This window comes from Sus scrofa, chromosome 2 (genome assembly GCF_000003025.6).
Source record: "Sus scrofa isolate TJ Tabasco breed Duroc chromosome 2, Sscrofa11.1, whole genome shotgun sequence".
Taxonomy (NCBI): Eukaryota; Metazoa; Chordata; class Mammalia; order Artiodactyla; family Suidae; genus Sus; species Sus scrofa.
This window is the reverse complement of record NC_010444.4, coordinates 139,165,319-139,187,009: the sequence shown is the minus strand read 5'-3', so window position 1 is coordinate 139,187,009 and position 21,691 is coordinate 139,165,319. Positions and strand designations below refer to the sequence as shown.

At 48.0% G+C, this 21,691-nt stretch overlaps 1 protein-coding gene across 2 annotated transcripts in view; it reads left to right on the top strand.

The window, feature by feature from the left end:
- Window positions 1–21,691, top strand: part of SPOCK1 (SPARC/osteonectin, cwcv and kazal like domains proteoglycan 1) — a 505,425-nt gene that overhangs the window by 336,592 nt on the left and 147,142 nt on the right. For both annotated transcript variants that reach the window (XM_003354287.4, XM_005661679.2), the window contains one exon: window positions 8,296–8,410. In XM_003354287.4, coding sequence (XP_003354335.2) covers window positions 8,296–8,410 — 115 coding nt within the window. The remainder of the gene's footprint in view (window positions 1–8,295; window positions 8,411–21,691) is intronic.

The window sequence follows — 21,691 nt, the reverse complement described above, 5'->3', positions numbered from 1 at the left end:
TGATGCAGGCAGAGAGCAATCATTAAAGGGACAAGGAGACGACAAACAGTCATTAGTTTGTCAACTTTTTGCAAATTGAGTGGCCTTTTGTCAGAGCAAGTGACCACAAGTTCACATGGTGGTTTTAGATTAAAATTTTGCTTCTTGGTCTCACCAGGTAGCCTTGTTGCCTCCCCGAATCCTGTGCAGCTTCATGTCCCCAAGGAAGGGGATCACAGGGTTTCCTTAAAGAAGGAAAGGGGGCCCTAAGAATTGACCTGTGGGACTTCCACCTTGACCCCTCCTCTCATTTGGACGATGAGAGTGTGCAGGGTCTCTGTTCCTACTAAGGGACCACTTCCCATGTAAACTGTTTACAGAGTTTTCTCTTCCTAATCCTCTCCACCACCTTCCGCATGGGAAGGCACGCCATGTTGTCGTTACCGTGGAACTGGGCGGCTGTGGCCCCCCCAGAGTCCACACTGGTTTTAAGGCTCCCCATGATGACGCGGCCACCCTCTCTAGGCTTGCCTTACACCACCACCCTACTCTAAGGCTGCCCTCCTCCAAAACTGCCATGACTTCTCTTACATATGGGAAGATGGTCTTCATTCTGTTACCTGGGTTAAACTAACCCACCTTTCCCACAGACAGCAGTTTGTCCAGGAAGTCTCAGGTGGCCCACAGAAAGGCTGGACTGGGGTACCTCCCCTGTCTCCCATAGCAGAGAGAACTTGCCCTCGGATCACTCGTGTCCACTACTGAGCAGCGAGCTTCCAGAGGGTAGGAGTGACATCTTGTTCACTCTCAAAGTGCCAGCCTCCAGCCTGAAAAACTGGACTTGCACAGAAGAGATGCTCTGCAAATGTTAATGGAATAAACCCAAGCATCATCACACCCGCAGGTGATGCTTGGGGACCTGCATCAGGAACGTCCTCGCATCTCAGCCTCTCTGAGATGGATGGTAGCCTGCTCTGCTGTTCCAGTTCTAATAACCATTTGCCACTGAGCTTATAGGATGTGCCCAAGGACAGCAAAAAGGCTTGCTTCAGATGTTTAAAATCGATGTAGCTAATTAAAAATTAACTCATACTGAAAAACAAGTTCAGAAACAATTACGATAATTAAAATCTCCCTACCTTAATTGAGACAAGCGGTGAGCTTAAAAAATAAAATTAATTAAAGAGAAAAGAACTTGCAAGAAGGTTGTAATTAACTGGGTCTTGAATACAGTGTTTTCCAGCTTGACAAATTTAAGTTCATTCTTTTTTGTATTCTTTGAGAAAGGTTTTTGTAAAAACTACTGGAAAAATTAATTGGACATGTGTCATATGCTAGTTGACACTTGATTGGTTTTTGTGTGTGGGCAGGAAAGACGAAATGAACCTCCCAAGGGGATCTGCTTTCTTGTTTGAGTCCATGTGAGTCGTGCAGGTGTTTTGGTAGAAGAGGTGGTGGGGACACTGGGGTTTAGTTTAGCATCTTCTGGTGAGTGCCACGTCCTGTCAGCAAGCACACGCTGGGAAAGAGAGGGACTTGCAGCACAGTCTCCAGAAGCCATCAGCACCTGGACGAAGAAGCTTCCACTCCTGGTCAGGGTTGTCACTAACCCTCAGCCTTCTCTCCCTACCTCCTCACCTGCTCAATTTCCTCGTACCTTTGAAAGGGCCTCTCAAACACCACTTATTATTCTGATCTCTTATCGTCCCCCTTGGGAAGTGGAGCTTGGCAGCCCTGCCCAGGGCTGGTGCATGTGCCATTCAGGAATGGCACCGAGAGCCTCAGGGCTGCTGGGGAAAGCATATTTGTTTTTTTTGTTTGTTTGTTTATTTATTTATTTATTTATTTTATTTTCCCACTGTACAGCAAGGGGGTCAGGTTATCCTTACATGTATACATTACAATTACATTTTTCCCCCAGCCTTTCTTCTGTTGCAACATGAGTATCTAGACAAAGTTCTCAGAAAGCATATTTGGGAGGCGGCGTTTACGTGAAAGTGACACACTCCTTTACCGTCCTTATCCCCTTTCCATCCTACTACTGCTGTTTTTTTCAAAAACAAGATGCATCCTGGTGATTAAAGTAACAGCTTGATTTGCTACTGTTTTGTTGTTCTGTGAAGTTCATTTGCTCTAAATAACTCCCATACGTGTTTGAAGTGTTCCAACCCTGGTAATTAATTTTTAGCAGACTTTTGAGTCCTACGTGCAGATTGTTAACGTAAGCATGTGTATGGAGTTAAATAGGTGATGCTTTTTATTTATTAGTATTTCTGGTTGGAATTTTGGTTTGGTTTATTTTTTGTTTGTTGCCTGTTTGTATTATAATTATTAGTTTCAAGAATTGGGAGAGAGTACTCTATAGTATTAGCCTAATGATAGGGTGACAGATGGCAAGGTTGCAGAAAGGCAGTTGACAGCTGTGGATCCATGACAACTTTGATTCTGCATTCTGAGGGGTTAGGCAGAAGGTGTATTGTCCATGGTGGGCACCCCACCTTCTGCGGAGCCCTGGGGCCATGTGGGGTATCTTCGGGGCATCATGGTTGGTCCAGCCTTGGCAGTACCAGGACACTGAGCTACCCCTTGCTCCTAAAGCCTCATCCTGCCCCGAAGTCCTCTCAAGAACATGGTGTACCTGGGCTCTCTCCTGGGTGTAAGGTGGGGACACCCCATCAATGTCTAAAGGAGACTCTAGGTGATTATTATGCTGCTGGTGCAACGTGGGGAGGGGTTTGGGTTCTGAAATCAGCCAACCAGGTGTCACATACCGTCCGCCCCTCTCATCTTCTTTGTACAGTGGGCACACACATAGCAGCCATCACCGTGGGTGTTTGTGAGAATTAAGAATGATAATCCAATTAGAGGGCTTAGTTCACTGCCTGCATGTCAAAAGCACTCGGTATGTGTGAGCTATTGTTCTGGTTATTAAGAAGGCTTATTATTCACTCTGGAAACAAAATCCAACACACAAAAATTAACACCTACGAGGTACTTAACATGTCCAGGTCTGTTCTTTGCACTCATAAAGATAAATTCATTTCATTCTCATGACAGCCAGAAGCAGCAGTAGGGATTGGCATTTCCCCCTTTCACAGAAGAGAGTAGCGAGGGATAGAGGGTTAGGGAGCAGTGGAGCCAGCATTCCCCTGACTGAACACTGTGCTATTCCTGCCGAGCTTAGCTGACTCTTTCCTTAAGATTGTGCTGCCCACTGAGGCCTCTGGATCCCAGTGTGATGTTGTGTGTCTGTACAGTTGGCTCCAGAAGCAAAAGGAAGCTCAACTTTGGCAACAAAGCTTGTCATATAGTCCTGCAGACCTTGACACCCATTACCCTAGACCAGCCTGGCATTTGTCATCCTGGAGATCCACTCCAGCGAAAATCCTAAGGGTTCTACAGCACTTGAAACCAATCAGGGAAATGCCTCAATTGTCTGGGGCCATTAGGGGCCTGGTCCTCAAGCTTCTTGAAATCCCTAAGTGTCTTACTTCATCCTGTGGTGACTAGAAGCAGAAAAGGGAGAAGAGCCAGCACAGTCATCCTCAGTGGTCATCTGGTTGTCATTGAGTTTTAGCTCAGTGTTGTGTGAGTCTTGGAAAGCAAGTCACAGCTGGCTTGCTGGACTGCCACCCTGGGGTTGGGGCCCGAGGGCAATGTATGAGGAAAAGACTCCTGGCCGAGATGCAGCAGCCTCCTGGCTTCTCATGAGGACGTCCCCAGGGAGCTAGAGAGTTCCACGTGGGTGAAGAATTTCCTGTGGCAAGTTTCTGGGAGGCCCAGACTCCAAGGGCTCTGAGCAGCAGTCACAGCTCCCTGCCACTCCCTTCCCAGACATGAATCCCTCAGCTTAAGAGCTGGGAATGAGCACCCTGTCCCTGGGGCTCTATTCAGCCTCCCGCCTACCAGCCTGTTTCTGGCTGCTAAGCACCAGGCATCCTACCGGTCACCAGGATCTGCCAGGTGACTCCCCAGGGGACCAAGACCTGAGTCTCCTTCTTCACCTGACTAGCCTGAGAATATAGCCTGGCTTCAGTTTGCAGAGGCTAAAGCTGTTGTGGGGGTGGGAGCTGCCTTAAGTGGTTTAAGCACCAAAAAGAAATATCTCTGGGTAGAGTGTTTTCAGGTCCCTTGAAGAATTCTAAGAAGCTAGCCTAAAGAACATGGCATTGAGATTCTGGGCCTGAGAGGAATTCTGGCTTCCTCCAGGTGCAGGGGGATGGTGATCCCTGAGAAGCTCAGGGGTTGAGGCAGTGATGGCATTTCTTATAGCAATTTTTGTTTTGTCTGGCCACCCTGTAGCATATGAGAGTTCCCAGACCAGGGATCAGATCTGAGCCACAGCCACAGCAACACTAGATCTTTAACCCACTGTGTTGGGCTGAGGATTGAACGTGCATCCTGGTGCTGCAGACACTGCTGATCCCATTGTGCCACAGCAGGAGCTCTTCTTATAGCAGTTTTGCTGTCCCTGCTTGGGATACCAGTTTGTTTAACCCCGAGTTTGTTCAGAGGGACCTGGGAAACATCACCTGCCCTGGCAGCCAAGAGCAGTTATGAAAGATTTACCACTGTATGTTCTTTTCTCCTTTGTCATAGATTAGTTGACCGTAAGTGCTTGGGTTTATTTCTGGGTTTTCTAGCCTGTTCTGTTGACCTATGTCTATTTTTGTGCCAGTACCATATTGTTTTGATGACTGTAGCTTTGTAGTATTTGCTAAAGTCTGGAAGCTTGATTACTCCATTTTCGTTTTTCTTTTTCGATACTGCTTTGGCTATTCAGGGTCTCTATGTTTCCATACACATTTTAAAATATTCTGCTCTCATTCTGTGAAGAATGTCTGGTAATTTGATAGGGATTGCATTGACTCTGTAGATTGCCTTGGGTAGTGTAGTCATTTTGACAATATTGATTCTACTAATCCAATAACATGGTATATCTTTCCATCTGTTTCTGTCGTCTTTGATTTCTTTCATCAATGTTTTATAGTTTTCAGAGTATAGGTCTTATGTCTCTTTAGGTAGGCTTGTTCCTAAGTATTTTATTCTTTCTGATGCATTGTAAATGGGATGGTTTCTCTGATTTCTCTTTCTGGTCTTTCATTATTAGTATATAGAATTGAATTTCTGTGTATTAATTTTGTAGCCTGTAACTTTGCCAAATTCATTGATGAACTCTAACAGTTTTCTGCTACTGTCTTTAGGGTTTTCTAGGTATAGTATCATGTCACCTGCAAACAGTGATAGTTTTACCTCTTCTTTCCTATTTGGATTCCTTTTATTTATTTTTCTTCTCTGATTGCTGTGGCTAGGATTTCCAAAACTATGTCAAATAATAGTGGTGAAAGTGGACATCCTTGTCTTGTTCCTGATCTTAGTGGAAATGTTTTCAATTTTTTACCATGTTATCTGTAGATTTTTCATATTTGGTTTTTATTATGTTGAGGTAGGTTCCCTCTATGCCCACTCTCTGGAGAGTTTTTATCTGAAACAGGTGTTGAATTTTGTCAGAAGCCTTTTCTGCATATATTGAGATGATCATATGTTTTTTATTCCTCAGTTTGTTGATGTGGTGTATCACATTGATAGATTTGCAGATATTGAAGAATCCTTATATCCCTGGGATATATCCCATGTGATCATGGTATATAATCCTTTTTAATATATGTTTGTATTCAGTTTGCTAGTATTTTGCTGAGGATTTTTCATTTTGTTCATCAGTGATATTATGTGGAGTTTTTGTCTGGTTTTCATATCAGGGTGACGGTGGCCTCATATAATGATCTTGGGATTGGTTCTTCCTCTGCAGTTTTTTTTTTTTAGAAGAGTTTTGGAAGAATAGGTGTTAACTATTCTCTGAATGTTTGATAGAATTCACCTATGTAGCCATCAGGTCCTGGACTTCAGTAAATGGTGCTAGGAAAACTGGAAAGATACATGTAAAAGAATGAAAGTAGAACACTGTCTAGCACCATATGCAAAAATAAACTCAAAATGGATTAAAGACCTAAATATAAGGCCAGATACTGTTAAACTCCTAGAGGAAAAAACATGCAGGATGCTCTTTGATAAAAATCATAGCAACATCTTGTTTGATCCACCTCCTAGAATAATGACAATAAAGACACAAACCATTGGGACCTAATTAAACTCAGAAGCTTTTGCCTAGAAAATGAAACCATTCAAGAAACGAACAGAGAACCCACAGAATGGGAAAGAGAATCTTTGCCAGTGATGCAACAGACAAGGGCCTACACTCCAAAATATGCAAATAACTCATGCAATTCAACAACAAAAAACCAAACAACCCAATTGAAAATGGGCAGAAAACCTAAATAGACATTTCTCGAAGGAAGACATAAGGATGGCAAACAGGCATATGAAAAAAATGCTCAACATCACTAATTATTAGAGAAATGCAAATCACAACTACAATGAGGTATCTCCTCACACCAGTCAGAATGGCCATCCTTAACAAGTCAACAAATAACAAATGCTGGAGAAGGTGTGGGGAAAAAGCTACCCTCCTTCACTGTTGGTGAGAATGTAAATTGGTATAACCACTATGGAAAACAGTATGGAGATACCTCTGAAAACTAAATATAGAACTACTGTATGATCCAACTGCGTAATATAGAACTACTGTATTATCTACTGCTTGAGATATATACAGACAAAGCTTTCACTGAAAAAAAATACATGCACCCCTATGTTGGTTTCATCACTATACACAATAACCAAGACATGGAAACAACTTAAATGTCCATTGACAGATGAGTGGATTAAGAAAATGTGTTGCATATACACAATGTAATATTACTCAACCATAAAAAGAACAAAATAACACCATTTTGCAGCAACATGGATAGAACTAGAAATTCTCACACTAAGTGAAGTAAGCCAGAAAGAAAAAGACAAATACCATATAATATCACTTATTTGTGGAATCTAAAATATGGAACAGATGATTCTATCTAAAAAAAGAAACAGATCATGGCCAAGGAGAGCAGACTTAGGGTTCCCGGGGTGGGGGGTGGGCAGGGAAGGGGAGGGAGTGGGGTGGATGGGCATTTTGGGGTTTTTTTTTTGGATTCAAACTGTTGTTTTGGAATGGATGGGCAATGGGGCCCTACTGGACAGCATAGGGAAATGTGTGTGATTGGGTCACTTTGATGTACCGCAGAACTTGAGGAAGCATTGTAAATCAACTGTAGTTTGATAATTAAAAAAAAAAAGAAAGATTTACCACCCAATAGGTTTAGTCCCTGGAGAAGTGAAATGGCACAGTCGCTTTTGTTTTGCAGGGAATTCCCTGTGGCCTCTTCTCTGCCCTGAGGAGCCTGTCCCCTTCAGCCTGCTGAGCATTGATGAGCTAGGGGCCCACTGCTTAGCCTGTTTTAGGAAAAGTTGTAGTGTAGGAGCTGCTGGCTTTGGAAATGCTTCCTCCAGTGACTTGGTTGAATCAACTTCCCTCCCCCTGCCATTCTTCCCACCCACAAGGCACACTTGCAGTCAGATGGAATATCTTAGGATCACCCAGACACGGCTCCCTACCTTGGAGTATGCTGGCTGCCCTGCCTAGATTGCCTTTTCTATCTGTGCTTTTTAAAATCCTGCCCTTCCCTCAAGAGCCAGTTCACATATTAATGCTTCATTAATCCTTGCCCCAGAAATTGATCTCCCTTTTTCTCTCAAGCTCTGTTTTCATTTTATATGCCCGGCATGGCCCTTATCTAATTCTCCTTTGCACAATAAATATTTATGTGTCAGCTCCCCCCCGCCCCCAGCCCCTGCCCAACTCTCCTGTAAGTTTGTATGGCTCCAAACTGTCTTGTGCATCCTCAAGTTCTTCACAAAACTTAAAATAGTCTTATTTATGCTCCCAGTCCATCTTCATGGAACCACAGCCAAAGCACACCATCCTCTAAGACTTGGTACATTATAGGAACTGAGTAAAATTGGGCACCAAGTCATAAAAAGCAATAGCAGACAAATAAGCGAAGAGAGAAATGTAGCTTTGGGTCCTCAGAACACATAAGATTCTAAAGGATTTTTAAAGTAATTCCTGGCCAAGATGAAGATACTGAAACTCCCCAAAGCACAAAAGAGTCATGTCCTGATGTTGAAGAAAAGCATGTGCACTAGACACGGAGCTGCCCCTGGCTTGGGTTTTCATTCCAGTCCCCGCCAGCCTGAGGAAACAGCAGAGTGCAAACACATGGTCGGTTTATATCCCGCTCATGTCCTTGAGTACAAATAGAAATTCAATTTCCCTCTGGGTCCTAACCCCTTCTCTGCTTGTTCTGTTTGCCTCAGCCCTGGACCCATCCAAAGACCCCTGCCTGAAGGTGAAGTGCAGCCCTCACAAGGTGTGCGTGACCCAGGACTACCAGACCGCCCTGTGCGTCAGCCGCAAGCACCTGCTCCCCAGGTAAGCCGCAGGTTGCCAGGTGCTCTCTAGCCCGTGGATCTGGGGACCCTGATCCCTGATGGGGGGATTTGGAGACATGGGGGACCAGGTATTGGTATCTGTATCTTGGTACATCTATGGTATGTGGGGTGTGAACTCTTGTGGGTGTGTGAATCTCCTTTCTCAAACACAGATTTGCAAAACATGTTAATAGCTTAATTTCCTTTGAATCAACTCAATTGGACTCCGAGCCCTTGCCTGAGCAGATGAACAGAAAATCCCTTCCTGGTCATGCTGAGGGCCCTTCCTCTTCATGGAACGACCCCAGGGTCCAGGAAGTTCCTTGCTGAGAAAACAGGGGCCGTACCTGTTCTCCATCTCACCATGATTATACTTTGAGGCCCTTGAGGTCAGGGGTCATCTGCTTCCGTGGTCCATGGGACATGGGCCCCCTTGGCCAGGCTGGAAGTCCTGATTTGGGGTCTTCTCAGGACCGCTACACGGTCATTCTTTCTGAGAATGTGTTTTGTTATTTTCTCAGGGAGAAGCACCTGATACCCTCTTCTTCAGCCCAGGGGGATGTTTCTCCTTCCTCTGCAGGGTGGTTAAAGCCTTTGTCTCTTGCCCCCCAGCCATCCCCAGTATCCAGTGGGTTTAGGCTTCTACAAATGACCAAAGAGCCTTTGAACTCAGGCTACTTCTACCTTCAGTCCTGCTGAAATACTTGAAGCAAGAAAACAGACACACACACACACACACACACACACACACACACACACACACACACACACACACAAAGTGGGGTTGGGTAGGTTGGGGTGTGAGAAAAGTGATTCCGGTGCCATTTCTGCCCCTCTCCCTGTAGCCTGTCCAGTGAAGAGGTGGCACGATGGGCACTGGAGTTATGCATGGTTGGGTCACACACACTTGGATTCGGCAACCTCCTCTGCCACTCACCTGTACTACACCATAGCCTTGGGCAAAGAAAGCAACCTTCCTGGAACTCGATTCCCACTGAAATCTGCCTCCCTATGACATTTGCCCTTTAGTCCCTGTTTCCCCCTGGGAAGCAGGCAGAATGGGTCCTGCCCCACCTCTTAGATCTTGAGTCTGAGCAGTTCTTGGCCCTTTGGCTTCTCCTCTTGGGACACGCTTTCATTTTCTTCAGTCTAAGTGGTTTCCTCGGAACATGTGTGGGGAGCTCCCATCCTCTGACACTGGCTACACAGAGAATCAGTGCTCCGGGGCTGGTGTGAGAGCACAGAGCAGAGGCCCCATGCCCCTGGTCCCTGCAAACCTGGCACTTGCAGCAACACACCTAAGCTCCGTGGTCTCTTAAAAATAGGTATGCTTTGTCTCCATAAGCCTGGGACTTGCATTATAAGTGCTTTGCCCTTCCCCCAGTCTGCAGGTGCTCCCTGGGTGTAAAGATAGATGATACCCCTGAACCCTGGCCTGTGCCCCGCGTTGTGCTCAGAACCTTCATGCTTGAATCCCTCCAACCATTTTGTCAAGTTGGTACTTACTTTTGTCTTCATTTTCAAAAGGAGAGTGTTGAGGCAGAGAGGCAGTGGTCTTTTGCTCATGTATCTGGTAAGTGGCAGCCATGATTCAGACCCAGGACTGTCCAGCTCAAAACTTAGGTTTTTCATCAGTACCGCATGTTGGCCTCGTCATTCGATGTGTTTCATGTATTCATTCATTCCTTGTCCTTTAACTAAAAGGTATTGAGTACCTACTATGTGCCAGGCCCGTGTGAGACACTGAGGCTACAGAGGTAAACAAGAGACCTCACTCCTGCCTTCAAGGAAAATTGGGTCCATTGCCGAGTGGGTTGTGAAAAACAGGGTTGGATTTTGTTATTAAAAAATCCTTTTAGGACCTCTGAGAAAACTCTCCTAGATTCTCCTGCCATGCACGATTTCTTCCTTCTCTGAAGGAAGAAAGATGTGGCCTCTTTTGCTGCAAATACCAGATACCCTCTAGGATGTTGCTCTGCATCATTCAGCCGTCTGCTTTTGTGTGTGTGGGTCTGTGTGTAACACTGACAGCCCATTGCTTGGTTCCTCCTAGAAAAGTCTTTTCTGTAAGTGCCAGACACGAGATTTCCAGTTATAAGCTCCAATCTCTTTGAGACGGAGACAGCAGCCTCATTGGTATTCAGGCATACCCAGGTGTAAATGGTGTTTTTCTGGGCACACCAGGTTTCTGTGTCAGAAGCACCACCACTTTTTTGCTTGTGTCGAGAGATGTTGGAAGATGCTTCATCTTCTGCATCTCCATGGGGGCCACAAAAATACAGCGGCTCAGAGCACAGATGGGGAAGGAGCCCATTCAAGGCTCCATCCAGGTGGGCTACTGCTTAGCTGTGTGACCTTGGCACGTTCTTTGACCTTGTTGCATCTGGGCTTCCTCGGTGGCAAATTGGGTTTAATGCAAATGCTTGCCTCATCCCTCTTTCCTCTTTGTGGGGATCATCTTCTAGTAATTCTTTTATTTTTTCAGTGTTTTATGGGTTTATTTTTGTTTTTTAGGGCCGCACCCTCAGCGTATGGAAGTTCCTAGGCTAGGGGTCAAATCGGAGCAGCTGCTGGCCACAGGCACAGCCACAGCCACAGCAACACCAGATCCAAGCCATGTCTGTAACCTACACCACTGTTCACAGCAACGCAGGATTTTTAACCCACTGAGTGAGGCCAGGGACCAAACCCAAGTCCTCATGGATACTAGCCGTGTTGGTTTCCGCTGAGCCACGATGGGAACTCCCAGTAATTCCTGCAGAGGGGGTTTATGGGTGGTAAATTTTACTAATCCTTGTGTAGGGTATTTTGTGTGCATTTTAGGGGGACAGGTCAAGAGGGTACAGGTGTGTAAGGTACCTAGACTAGGGTCACATGATGACCAGCTTACAATCACACAAATAGTTATGGGGAGATTATTATTATTGTCTCACTCATTCTGGAAGGTCAGCCAGAAAACCCCCAGTTGGGGCACTCTGGAGAAAAAAAAAGTAGCTCACTCCAGGGGCCTCGACCCCTGCCTTGTTCTGGCCTTTGGAGTTCCTGCCCAAGGGAAACTGAGGTGTGGCAGGAGGGTCAGTGTCAATTCTGCTGCCTCCTTTGTGATTCAGGGCAGGTAAGGACTTGCACGATGGCTTCATGGCGGATGCTGGGTAACCTTTGTTCATTGGAAAAACAGCCCAAAGAGGAGGCTTGGACTGAGGGGCGTGCCCACTTCCTCATCAGGAGCTGCAAGGTGGCCTGCACTGGGGAGGCTCTGAAGTGGTACTCATTGCGGGTGTGGGTCCAGCCTCCCCCAACACCCTCTTGGGGCCTGAATTCCTCAGCCCCTATGAGCCCCTTGCAGCATCTTCTGAGGATCTTGAACACCCTCCCAGATAAAACATCCATCCCTTCCACATTCTGCTTCAGGGGTCCCCTCTGACCAGGGAGGCCGTGTTGACAACTCTATTTATTCACCCATCAGGGGAGTGATCTTTCTGTGAAACATCGGCTGGCAATCCCATCAGCCAGTCTGGCCTCTGCAGCAGCTCAAGAGGCATATCCTGCCTGCCAGACCATCAGGAACAGGGAGAGGCCGCCACTGCCCGGTCTTGGGCTGATTGGGAGGCAGCCGGACTCGGGTGCTGTCTCTGCACGCGGATTGAGACAGGACAGTGAGCGCCTCCGAGAGAGATTTTCATTAGCTTCCTTTGCCCTCGGAGATAGAATGAGTGGAGAAGCTGTTTGATGCGTGCATCTGTGACTGTGCAGTGTCAGGGCGGATGGACAAGCAATTTCAGTGGGGGGGCCACGTGAATTACCTCCCCCCTCCTCCCCACCCCAAGGCTGAATGCTTCTCCTTTATTAGAATGGTATATTGCAGTTTGTATTTGGTTTCATTGAGAGGCTCAGCCCAACTCACATTCCCTTTGAAGGATTTTCTTAGGAAATTCTGTGTTTCATCTCTTTGTGCTGTTGAGCAACACAGAGTGGGGTTGGAAGAGGGTAAATTCTTGGCAGTGGGTTCATCTTTTAGGGACTGTGGGGGAAGCATCTATACACTTAAGAGCAGTGTGAATGCCGCCTGGAGTCACAAAGTCTTCTCTTAAATGACTTTTTTGTAATTCTCTAACTTGATTTTGATATCGCAGTAGTTGATACTTGTTACAAAAAGCCCTGAAGGGATGGACAAGAAACAGGAACTATGCAATGGTCATATAATCTAAAAACAGTGATTAAAATATCCCAGCACGCTGCTTTCCATGCTTTCCTCTAGTTGTAGGTCTCATCTGTTGGTTTGTATTTGTCAAAATTTGATTATTGGAGTTCCCGTTGTGGCTCAGGGGAAACAAATCCGACTAGCATCCATGAGGATGCAGGTTTGATTGCTGGCCTCTCTCAGTGGGTTAAGGATCTGTTGTTGCCGTGAGCCGTGGTGTAGGTTGCAGATGCAGCTTGGATCTGGTGTTGCTGTGGCTGTGACATAGGCCAGCAGCTACAGCTTCAATTCGAGCCCTAGCCTGGGAGCCTCTGTATGCCGAGGGTGCAGCCCTAAAAAAAAAGGCAAAAAAAAAATTGATTTTCAAGTGATACCTGTCCTGTATATTAAAATTTGTACTGGACTCTCTTCAATGGATATTTATAAATGAATATTTTGTGATACTACAATTAGGTGTAAATCTTAATGATTGTGTAACAGCTATTAAAAAGTAACTTGAAATGGATCACAGACCTAAATATAAGAGCTAAGATGATAAAACTTTAGAAGAAAGTAAGAAATAGCAACCTTGAATTTAGCAAAGATGTCTTAAATAGGACACACAAAAAACTCTGAACTATAAAAGCCAAAAAATAAAAATAAATAAGGAAAAACCAACAAATTGGATTTCATCAGCAGTAAAAACTTTGATCTTCAAAAGACAGGCTAGTAAAAGGACAAGCCACACTGGGAGAAAATATTTGCAAAACATATGTCTGACAAAAGATTCGTTTCTAAAATATGTAACGATAGCATATGTCCATAGAAAGACTCATCCACAAATGTTCATAGCCGCTGTATTTGGAATAGCTAAAAGCTGGAAACACCCCAGATGTCCATCAACAGGGGCACAGATAAACCAGTTGTGGTGTATTCATTGCAGTGGCTTTACTACTCAGGAATAGAAGAAGAATAAGCTATCGATACGTGCAACAGTGTGGGCAAATCTCATAATAATTATGCTGAGTGAGTGAAGACAGTGTGTACTGTGTGATTTTCAGTACATGAAGTCGTGGTGGCTGTCAGCTGACGGATGGCCACAGAAAGCCGATCATTGTTTTAGGACGCCGGTCACTGGGGTGCCTGAGCACTCTAACTCTTGAAAAAGCAAAAGGGACCTTGGAGAAGCAGTCAAGTCAAACTCTGGTCTTAGATGCCAAAGATCCTATTGGCAAATGGGTTGGTTTGGGGCAGGAGAGGTTTTACTACTGCATCGTGTTACTCTTCCTGACTTAAGTTTTAAAAACACCCTCTCAGACCTTCGTAAAGAAAATACTCTCTTCGGGTGTGACTGATGGAAAAATTGGACAGAAGGTCATACAACCTGCAGAGGGATCTGCTCTCAGGAATTCGCCGCCAGTGGGACGGCTCGTTCGGATTTATGGTGCTGGGTGGGCGCGAGACGGGGAGAGCTGCTCCCTGCAGAGCGCTGAGCATTGATTTTACCTCCCTGTGGCCATTGATTTTCATTTGGAGAATGGAAAATTGAAGCATTTGTTTTAAGTCTCGCAGACAAGCCGCATTCTCAAAGTCTGCTCGTGCGTTGTGGATGGGAGGGAAGGGTGTCAGGGTGGGAGCCTCAGTGTCTGACTGTCCCTTTAGAAGCCTCTGGGAGCAGTGGGAACTAAGCTGTTTTTAAAGAAGAAGCTAGTCTTCCCCATGGGCTAGGCCCCTCTAACGTAATGGCCCTTTATCTCCACTTCTTAATTATCTGGAATAACAACGAATTCTCTGCACCAGCAAAGAATTCAGATCCGGTCGAGGCTGGCAGTGCAGTAGACCAATCTGAGAGCTCGCTGTCTTTTATGTGAACTTGAAAAAAAGAATCAAAGTGTCTGAGGTCAGAGAGAAGTACATCACAGAATGTGCCTCAAATACCAAACTCTCAGAGGATATTTGAAAGGATGACGGTTATTTCATCTCAGTTTTGTTTTACAACAAAGCACTGCCTCCCGCTACAGGGGCTTTGAGCGGGTTGATTACACACACACACACACACACACACACACACACGCACGCACGCACACGCGCGCGCAAACACACGTCCGTCTCAGTTTGGGAGACACAGTGCCACGTGGAAGGTGGGTAATTCCTAGCTGTCCGCATGGCTTTCTGGTGCTTCACAACTCAAGGCATTGTTTCCCATTCCCCAACAAAGTGTGATCAGGTCCACATCCTTTCCTGTGGTTTCATATTTAGGTGGCTCAGCTCCTTTCTCCAGGGGGCCTCTGACCTGCCCAGCATCCTGTTCTAAGCTGGAGGGATCTGCATTTGCCACATTCTCCGGGCAGGGTACTGAGGTGGGCTTGGTGCTCTTCCTAGGCTCTGTGTGGAATTCGTGCAGCTGGGTTCTGAGTTTGGGCCCACTTCTGCGTTGGTCCCCTCTCTGAACAGGGGAACCATCACGGTGGCCTAGGGTTGTGCAAATCCCCACCCCTGGACCCTGAGGAGAACCGTGGAGGGGAGCTTGGCTCCCGAGCTGCCCTTCCGAACCACCTCCTGTGTTAGGCCCACATAGCAGAAGGGACCTTGCCAATTGCTCACAGCAGCCTGTAGGTCCGTGTTATGATCCCCATTTACAGATGGCACTGTTGAGTTTCCACGAATAACTCCCTTGGCACAGGGCGGAAGGGGCGGGTTTGGAACCGGAATGGAGGGGTGCTGTACAGCTTCCTCTGCGGTGGTGCTGTGGCGCTGAGCTCTCTCTGGCTACTGTGCCTTCGCCCGTGGTGCTCCAGTCCACCAGCTAATCTGTTCCTGGGCCTGCTCCAAGAGTGCCTGCCACACGCAGGCCTGGGCCCTTCACTCCTCACTCTTACCCTCTACAAAGTAGTGGGTGGGGGCCCAGTATGAACCCCATTTTCTCCTTTCTGTGCTCAAAGCAATCGTTCTGGATTCACTTTTCCCCTTTGTGGTTTTTCTCAAAGCAGTCATTCAAACCACACGTCCCTTGATCATAGCTCTTTAATAACTTTCACCCGCAGCCATTTTTTCGTTTGTTTTTTAAAGAACAGAATTACCATATATGCCTTTGCTCGTAAGGACTCAGCTGCTGCTGGGGCTTCGCTGAGCAAGACTTCATTCCACACGCAGGCCACTGACCTTCCCTCTGCCTCTGTTTTCCTCTCTGAAGCTGAGGGTATTGATTAGATGGGCTTGAGGACAAGAGCAGCGGAGAGAAGAAAACAATTCATAATGAAGATGTGGATAATTGTGTGGAAATTTTAGTCCCTTGGAGGAGGGGAGAAGGGTGAGAGGCAGGTCTTACATCAGAAGCAGGCCAGCTTCATAAATACATTAAAAAGACATCAAAATCCCAACTGCTAGCACAGTGTCCCAGACCCTTATCTGGCCCTGCCTTGACTACTGGTACCAAAGCAGTGCTTCTCCATCTGAAGACGAGTCAGGGAGGAACGGCTTACCTGGCAAGGCCTCCCAGTCCATCTCATGGCCTGGACGGGCAGTTTCTGGGTGAGGCTCTCAAGGACCAGAGTCTCTGCCCTTCTAGAATCTTCTCCAACAACCTCTGCCAAGCTGCCATCTCTGCTTCCCAGGCTGTCCTTCCAAAGTGGGCAGTTCAGCCTCTGATGGACCCAAAGCACTGGATGGATCCTGTTTTTTTTTTTTTTTAAGCCCAGTTCTATCTGGAGGAGATGGAGAATGTTTTGTAATAGAATTCTTGAAATGTCAAAATGTGCATGGGCCCAGATGCAACGCTGCTGTAGAACTAATGAGCCCAGCGTCCGTGGAGCTGAGAGTGGCTCTTGACAGGGCTGGGGACTGAGCGCTCTCTCCTTTCCCCCCCGGCTCTCTTAGAAAGATAGAAGTGCACTGCCCTGCTCTCTGATGCTGCCTCAGTTCACGGGGCTGCGGCTGCCGTGTTTCCTGGTGCCCTTGCAGAGGGGTGCATTGCATGCATCAGATTGGAGTGGATTCAAAAGAGGCGGTTGAGGTGGGCGTGCTGGTTTGATTTCCACCTGGGCTCAGGGCTGGCTGGGTGGTACATGGGTGTGAATCATCGAATTAGCACGGCCACCCCTAAACGTGAGGAAGCAAAAAGCATACTCCCAGCAACTCACTGAAGGTGTTCAGGCACCCGCGCTGTTGTGGGGCACTTCCCAGAATCCAGGGAGAGCGTATCCCAGGGTCTCTGGACACATCTTCTCCAGCACTGGTCAGATTGATTTTCCCACTCTCACTTCCTTTGGTTTTAATTTCCTTAAACCTCTCTTCTTCGCCTTTGTTATTAATAAATCTGCTGTGGCCTCCTTGCGACTCTGCTAAAACTCATCAAGATCCCAACTCACAGGTTTTCAGTTTAGACATTTTATATGAGATTAATTCAACCAGTGGACCGTGAAAGGCATTCTTTGTGGATATCAGGCACCAGAGTAGGGCCCATCTGGGGCACCGACCAGGAGGGTTCTGGGGCCAGAAAAATGGACTTGGGATGATTTAGATGGGCGTCCGGAGCTATCTTTAGATGTTCTTTTGTTTTAAATAGAATGTTCTGAAGCTAATGTCCTGTCTTTAATGTTCCTCACGGAGCCAGCAGGCAGACGGCAAGGCCTTCCGTGCACAGAGGGACAGGAGAGATGAAAGTTAATTAGTTTGGGGACCTTGGTACCTTTCCAAGGCACTCTCTTAAGTGAAGCTTTTCATGGGTACACACTGAAATGAATGCAGCTCTCTTACTGAGCCACGAGAGGCCCCTCTTGCAGCCTCTGTGTCCATGATCCTGCTGCAGCTGGGGTGCCGGAGTATCCCGCTTCTGCTCTGCCTGATAGGAGGGAGGAGGCCCTGGCCTAAACCACCATGGCAACGAGCGTTCCCCAGTGGAGAGTCAGAGTGGAGGGGTGCCCCTCCAACCTGGAACTAGGGACCTTCTCTTGGCAGGTACCAGAGAGAAGAAGGGCTTTTGAGGCTCGAGCCCCTGCTGTCATCACTTCGGCAGGACCGGTTCTCAGAAAGGGGCCCCATGCACCAGTGATGGTGGGTGAAGGTCACTAATTCAGATTCCATGCAGTTGGAGCCTGTGCTGATTTCTTTAACAAGCACTTAGGGTGCCTTCCCCTTTCCAGACACGGCTGTGTGTTTGGAATTCTGGGGTGCATGGGCACAGTCTACCCTCGTGAAAGCGAAAGTCTTTTGGTGTAAAGTCTTTGATACAAAGAAAGCAGCAGAGACATCATGACAGACATTAAGTGGGCTAAGAGCAGGGTGCTGCAAGAGAAAGTCCCTTTAGGTGGGTTGAAGGGGATGGAAGGTACCAACCGGAAAGATGGTGCAGAGTGGGGAGAAGTGTTCTTGGAGGGGGAGCAGCCTTGGCACAGGCCCTGGCACAGGGAAAGGGACTCGGTGTCCTGAAGGGAGTGAGAGGGGAGAGGCTTGAGCTGCAGGAAGGCAGTGGGGAGGGGGACAGGCTGCGTGGGGCTGGAGAGGGAAGCAGGGCCCGATCCTGCTGCGTCTTGAATGTCACCGACAGGATGGGCTCTCCAGCCAGGAGTGAAAGGAAGTTTTGTGCGGCTTTAAGCCAGAGGGTGACGTGATAGTGTGGCTGGGGATGGACCACATTTTCTTGAATTCTTATTCTTAAAGCCAGATTGTGTGCTGTGTGAAGGGAGCTGCAGGACTCCTGGTGTGGGGGTGTGGGGGAGTGTGTGAGTGTGTGCACTTGCACTATGGGACGGTGCCTGAGCCCTCCTCATGGAGCTTGTAGCCTAGAGAAGTGGTGAAGGACACAGGCGCGAACAACCTAGGCTGGAACATGAAACATTCCATGAACCAAAGCGAAAGCTCTAAGGAGGGAGCGGCCACGTCCAGCTGCCCTTGGGGCTGGGGCATGGGCAGAAGGCAGAGACGGGACAGCGTGGACCAGCGGCGTTTATTAGCATTCCTAGGAGTTGGCGAGAGCATGAGGACGGTGGCTCAGACACCTGGTGACTTGTTCAGTATTGCACAGCCTTTACGTGGCAGAGACGGGAGATCACGTCCAGACTGCCCAAGGCCCGTCTTCTGTGTAAGAGCCACTCAGCCCTTGGGACACTTCCTGCATGGAATCTGCATTTCCTTATGAAGGAATGGCTTTAAAATGCTACTAGAACAGCACAGGTATTCAGTGCGTCTCTCATCTGAGCCACTAGCTACTCAGGGAACCATCAGGTGAGCTGACGATCCTTTGCTGGCCTCACCTAAGGTCCCATCTGGAAAGGTCCTGCTGTTTTTCATGTTCTGGCTGGTGGCAGTTGTCATGGTTCGTGAGTTCCCTACCAGTGGGGTACATCCCCCTACCTTGCTCATGCTCATTCCACTTATTTGGAACACCTTGTTCCCTCTAGAGTATGACCCCTGACCTTGACACCTGCAGGTGTTCACCACCTACTTCATGGTGAATGAATCCATTAAGTCAAGCAAGGACCTGGAGATGCAGGGCCAGGCTGATGGACTTTGTTAGGAGCTCCGATAGGTCAGCCCCTTGCACAGGGATGCTCTGATGAAGGGTTAAGGCTTTTTATACCATGAAGGCAAGTCTGTATCCCACTGCCCTTCCTACCCCCACTTAACACATTCCTAGACACCTGGAAAATACTGAGAAAGTGACAGAGAGACTGGAGGTGGTGTGCATGTCTCTGCTGTAGGGAAGTGGCCCTGTTCCTAGGAAGGCCCCTGACCTGGACTCTACGCCCTGCCCTTCTCCGGCTGGCCGGCTCCCTCGGGGCCTCCCCTCTTTGCCCACCTCTCTCTGCATTACATGACTAGGTCAGCTGTCCTTTGGGCCACAGACTTGGCCTTGGTGGTGATAAGGTGTCACCCATCTCGTTGATCCCTTGGGTTTCTCAGAGCTGGGGGTCTGTGTTTGTCAGAGGGCTGCAGAGCGGCCTTCAGATCTGCCTTCAGGAGGGAAGAGGGGAAAGGGCATGTGCCAGGCACACACTCTGCCAGCTTGTCTTCCCACTGTCCCCTGAGGCCCCGTGCCTCATCCAGGAAACCCACAAGCTCCAGCATCTCTTTTCTCTGAGGCCCGGCTCCTCTGCTCCTTGGCCCTCGGGACTGGCCCTTCCCGCCGTCCAGAGTAAGACAGAAGGGGGCTGCCCACGGGGCCCGCTCAGCTTGGAGGAAGCCTGGGAGGGCAGTGCGCAGCATTCTCATGGGTTCATCCTTTCTGTCCTGGGGAGGAGCCTGGTCTAGAGGGGCTGTGTGATGAGCTACCCACCTTCCCCCGCTGGGAAGGGGCTCAGCCCCCAGCTGCTGCTGACTCGCATGTGTGAGCCCACAGTTTACTTGCAAACCATTGGGACATGCTGCCCATCTCCTCACTCTAACTACAGCAGTTTCTCCATGTGCCAGGTTTTCCCGCTCTGTGTTATGGGGTGAATTTGGCTTGCTGCTCTTATTGGCTCTGTTGCTGACTCATGGACCTTTGATGGTGAGTCTAAATGCTTTGCCACAGAACCGAACTTGGCAGATACCTGCAGAGGGGAGGGTTCAGATAATGGAGTGATGTTCCCTGCTGGGCGCACGTGGGTACAGCAGTTCTGGCCGATATTTTGGCCTCATTGGCCCCGTGATTCCATTTTGGAGAAACTGTCTTATGGAAGCCAAGAGAGATACGTGTGGAAATTTATATTGAAGGATGCTCGGCGCACCTGACTGCATAGGATATTCAGGAAAGGGAAGCAGCCTCCTCATTGTCCCTCATAGAAGAATGTTTCCACGCGTCAGAGTGTGCCTCTGAAGGACCCCTTCCTCTAGGTGACCTCTGCTTGAACTCTTGCAGGATTGGGAGCCTCCCTCCCCAGCCTTCTGGGATGGACCCTCTGTTCTTGACAGCTCTCACTCACCATGTGAGCTAACTTCCTTATACCAAGTCAGAAGGTTTTCCGTTGGTCACTTCTGCACATCGGTCCAGGCTCTAGTCTGGAATCGCATTAGGACACAGGGTTATTGTTCCCCGGGGCCAACACATTTTTGGAGCACCTTGTCTGTGCATAGGAGCGAGCCACTGGGTATCTAAATAGCATGGCCACAGTGACCAGGGCAGCATGAACAAGGGACTGGGAGCACGGGACAGAGGTGTTCAGGGGAAGGGGAGGGGCTGTCTGAGACATCTTCCGAGAGGAGTGGCATTGGAGCTGCCCTTAAGAAAGGATGGAAGGAGCCTGGCAGGAGAAGGTAAGGGTTGGAGAAAACACGAGACCTAGGGAGCTAAGCTTCGTTCTTGGCCCTCCACCCAGAAAGTTGCCTATGAGTGCAGGCCACAGAGGGCTACAGGGAGCCGATCGGGGGCTTCATCTCCTCTTCCTCCACCCTTGACTATGAAGAAAGCTTTCAGAGCAGGTGAGAGTGAGGGTGCAGCTGTAGTCTTACCTGCTGTGCTTCCAGTGAGTGGTGCCATGCTGACGGTTTGTGATTGCTGGTGTTCACCCGGATCTCCTGGGATCATGTTTCTGTCAGCTTCTAGCCTGTCTCTGGGCCTGTCCTCAAAAGGTCAGCGTCCCCGATGCCATCTACCCGCCCCAGCTTCACTTTGCTCGAAGATCATATGCAGCCCTCCCAGAATGGCGTTGCCTTGCTGCAAGTGACTAGAAAACAGATGCAAGTATTTTTTTTCTCTCATACACACGTCCCATAATAACTAATTGCCCCTCCCCTAGGAAGGCAAGCATGTATTTTTCTAAGATGATCGCAGCAGAGCCAGAGTGGGATTGCATGCGTCTGCACTCACCCCCGTGTGCACATCTGAGCTACAAGCTCTTCGCTGGAAGCCACATTAGCAAAGCCCTCTGTACCTTTGCCCCCTGCAAAGAGGCAGGGTTATGAACACTCAGAGAGGGAAGCAAATGAAATTCTCAACCCTGGGCTTACTTGCTTCTCATTTGATTCTTTTTCCAATTAGCGTGTCCATTGCTAAAGATTTCCTCTAAGGTCTCAGGGCGAGAAAAGGACCTCTCTTTCTTGGGCCAGCAAACAAAGATCAGCAAACAAGAAATCACATGGGGGGCCAAAGGTCGGTGGGTAACAGTAACAGTGTTTCTTCTGCCC